The 3,981-nt window shown below is 42.3% G+C and overlaps 1 protein-coding gene across 1 annotated transcript; it reads left to right on the plus strand.

Annotated features, from left to right (window-relative positions):
- The first annotated feature begins 857 nt into the window (after positions 1–857).
- Positions 858–3,653, plus strand: LOC125503615 (insulin-like growth factor 2 mRNA-binding protein 3-B). The gene is made up of 4 exons (XM_048664333.1): positions 858–1,183; positions 1,246–1,306; positions 1,979–2,029; positions 3,510–3,653. The coding sequence occupies exons 1-4, from the start codon at positions 979–981 to the stop codon at positions 3,526–3,528; spliced, it is 336 nt and encodes a 111-aa protein (XP_048520290.1). The 5' UTR covers positions 858–978; the 3' UTR covers positions 3,529–3,653.
- Positions 3,654–3,981: the final 328 nt, after the last annotated feature.

The raw sequence follows: 3,981 nt of genomic DNA on the forward strand, positions 1-3,981 counted from the left end.
TCACCTCAAGAACCTACTAACTTGGAATTTTTACCTACTTGACTTCTTCAGGTCAATATTCTAATGTTGATGGCACGCTGAATTCGCTATACCTGGGCGAAAATCGTGGATTTTATTTCCCAACTGCGTTCGCAAATGCTTTAGCAGAAACTCATTTTCATCTTGTAGGTTTTAGCCGTTAGAAGCTTCAGTGGGTGAGTGTTTTCAGGAATTTTGCTGTTCAGTTTCCCGACTGATTTCACGCAAAAAGATAAAAAAATGCTTAATAATCTTTTTTTGGGTTGAGTTTCGGTTTGCAGACTGCAAAACTCACGTAGATTAAACGTCACGCTGTTGCCCAAATTGGACCACGATTATTTGAATTTTCCGCTGATGCTTGGAACAAAAACGCAAATGCGCGTGCGGCCAATTTCCAACCAATCAAAATTGCCTCTAAATTGATGAACAATTTCAAGCGCTTTATCGGGTTCTCCACTGGAAAAATATTCTACATGCTGCTTACCTGTGCAATTGCCAAAATAGTCGCCATTTTCACTCAATAGTCCAGGGCCGAGGCCTTTATTGACCTCCAATCGTTGCCTATGAATCTAATCGTATAAACAACCCAATTAAACACTATCGCCAGAAAAACTATTGAAATTGTTCCTTTGAAAAATAACCTACATGTCACTGATGTGGCAGGTATTGCTGCCAACCTACTGAAAATTGACCGATTTTGGTTGGCATTTACTGATCTTAATCACGCTTATGCCGCGTCTCGCTTTACCCGTACAGACCAGGAAGAGATGGAAGAAGCCTGCAAAGCTACAGCATGCGGGTGATCGTTTCGCAACAGTGCAGGTAGTCACTCACCTGGCACGTGACACTATCGGCTAATGATCATGTCCGTAATCCGTTGTCAACGTCAACGGGCGCAGACGCAGTAATCAGTTTGCAAAAAACGGACTTTTAGTGAACTTTGAGTTGAAAAACCGTGTTATGTCGGTGACGAAAATTCCCCCGATCACCATGAGCAAGCTCTACGTGGGAAACTTGCCCATGGAGGCCAATGAGGGCTCCCTGCGGCAACTTTTCGCCGATCAGAACCTGTCCTGCACGAGCATTCTGATCAAGCGCGGCGGCTACGCTTTCGTGGACTGTCCCGATCAATCCTCAGCGGACAAGGCCATTGATAAGCTCAATGGTAAGTCTATCGTCTCGCTCCTGGGCCTTACCTAGCTTACCTAACCTTAATGTTGGTTTCAGGCTTCAACTTCCATGGTTCGCTGCTCATTGTGGAACCGTCGGTGGCGTCAGGAAAGAGGAGGTAAGCGGCAGCCGACGCCACTGGGCTAACGTTAGAAATATGTTAGGCGAGTTCGGAGCTCCCCACTCTGCCCGGGCTCTTCCAAGAAATTGTTAAGGACCGTAACATGTGGCATTGACCACCGGCTGCCATTTACCATTGTAAACAATTAATTCGGAAAAGGTGCATATCCTGTTGTCCGCTAGTGGAGGGACCCGGCTCGCTTATTTATCAATAGAAATCGGCTACGTAGTCGGAGGGAATCAGCACTTTTTGGTCCTTCGCTTCGTTAAGTTATTGCCCCGAAAATTATCCCTATTCTTCACTGAAAAGTCGCATAATTTAGCCTGCAGGCTTTTGTTAAACTTACTTAAGGCGCATAGGCGCTGCAGCCCCACAGAGCTCCTTTATACAGTGACTTCACCTACCTGCATGGCCCTTCGCTCATATAATACCAAATACTGGCCATTCGAGTGGTAACAAATGTTCAGAAACTGCAAGCAAAGGGCGAACCACGCAAGTGAAGAGTATTTACTTCTAAAGGTGCTCTGCAGCATTGGCAGCGCTTTCAGCGTAGGCGCCACTGCTTGCATTTATTAACAGTCGACAACTGTTTAACAATGTCGAACATTTTCAGTTTTAAATCGCATAAGAACCTTTTCGTCGAAAATTACTATAAAGTTTCCGTTGCAGGAGTTTCCCGGAGTCGAGCATGCCGCCGATGCAAGTAGGAAACGGATGGATGTAAGTTGTCCCCTTTCAAGTTAACTCCCGATTTCTCGCTCAACTTCGGCTCTAAACACACTCACTTTGAACCATCAGCTCGATGCTCAATCAAGTCAACAACCCCTCCAAAAAGCGAAAAAATCGCCTCCCATCTGCAGGGCAAAGAGGTAAAAATGACTGACTGGACACGCGCTGATTGTTCCAGAATGGTCCTCGAAAATCGCGTTTCCCTTTTTCCACCAAACCGGCCGCAGACAGGGTGTTTTTTGCTTGTTTCGAGTCCACGAGGTATGGGGGGGCGCCGCCAGCGTCAGACAGCGTAAAATCATTAACCCCATCGGGCAAATTGCATTTTTATTGGCCGCATTTGTTATTGGATTTCGGGCAAAACCGCGAAAAACGGGAAAAAAACGATTCAGACTGATATGCATATGGGAGGCTGTGCAGACGAATGGGAAATGGGGAATTTTGTTTGTTTATGCTGGCCAATGTTAACGAAATATTGCGGGTTTTTAGGGGGGCTGTCTAGCAGTTTTTTTCTTTCGAGGTGGTCGCACATGCACAATTTGTCTAAGGGTTTTTGGAATATTTCTACTACAAAGCAATGGCATTTGCAACTGCGCAAATGTTCAGTTTTTTTGCCCAAAGCTTGAAAAATTCACGAGCCAGTAGAGGTTTTTGAAGCGACTTCAAAAGCCCACAGCGACAATAAAGATTTTTTTTTCAAGTGCGGAAATAGCTCTTCTATAGGATTTCCAATAGAAGTTCGATTGAACTTTTCAGCTCTCTGGCCAAACCTGCCTTATTTGTTAAGCGCTTTCAAGAGTCCACAAGCTAGTTTATAGTTAGAATTTTTGAGATTTTCGTCCAAATCTGCCATATTTTGGCAACGACTTCAAAAGTCTACGAGCGAGTTTAAAGAGAATTTGGCGTTCTTTGGAATGGCATTTTTATAGTGCGGAAAAATCGGCTTCTTTATCGGATTTTCAATAGATTAATTATCGGGCTATTGACCAGATAGATCTGCCCTACCTTCTACCCGATTTTTAAACTTCTAAGACCGGTTCAAAGACATTTTTCTGCTAAAACAATTCTTTCAGTCCTATTTTTTTAATTTTCAACAAATCAAGTAGCAAATCACTACGTTTGCAGATGACACATGAAACACAACATCAGAAACATACCTAAGTTGTAGATAAGTTCTATATTGTTGAGGCGGATTCATTTTTTACAAACTTCTTTTTGGGTATTTCGCCTCAAAAATTTTTGTCTTTAAAATCATCTCTAGGTGATAGTTCTTGATTACTTTTTGATGAATAATACGTTCTTATTGCGAAATAGGAGCACTATTTATCAATCTGTAATAAAAGACGTGAGAAAATTCTGTCTTTTTTAAAGACAAAAATTTTTGAGGCGAAATACCCAAAAAGAAGTTTGTAAAAAATCAGAAACATGTTCCATCGCTTTCCTAAACCCTTTTAATGCTGATATTTTCTAGGCGTGCCGCATTTCGCTAGAGAAATGGCGCTTCATGATCAACGCACAGCAAAAGCTTCGCATTTTATAGTGCCGTTCACTTTTGTACGTATAAATAAATAACATTATTGCCTAGAATTCAATAAAGTAATGTTTCGAGCCAAAACTGGCCTCTGATTTCATGCTCTTGAACAATCGAGCAACCCTTTATCGATTCTACATCCCAACAGTCAAAATTTTCGTGAACGCAAACGTTACCTTGAAGTGCCATTTCTGCTTAACTAAAGTGACTTGCTCGAAATGCCTGAAGCGACCATAATTTTTAGGGCTCCGCTGGTAAATCGATGGAGGGTTTTTCTATTGTTCAACCCCGGGGGGTTAGTGTTGACGCGGGTATAGAATTTAGATGCAAACGCTTTAAAAACCACTGTTTTAATTCAACATTCTCTCATTTATTGTAATTTTAAATTGTTCAAAGCCTTTCAGTTTTTCCT

This window comes from Dendroctonus ponderosae, unplaced genomic scaffold (assembly GCF_020466585.1).
Source record: "Dendroctonus ponderosae isolate FM_Combo_2020 unplaced genomic scaffold, Dpon_F_20191213v2 Dpon_F_20191213_203, whole genome shotgun sequence".
NCBI classification, from domain to species: domain Eukaryota; kingdom Metazoa; phylum Arthropoda; class Insecta; order Coleoptera; family Curculionidae; genus Dendroctonus; species Dendroctonus ponderosae.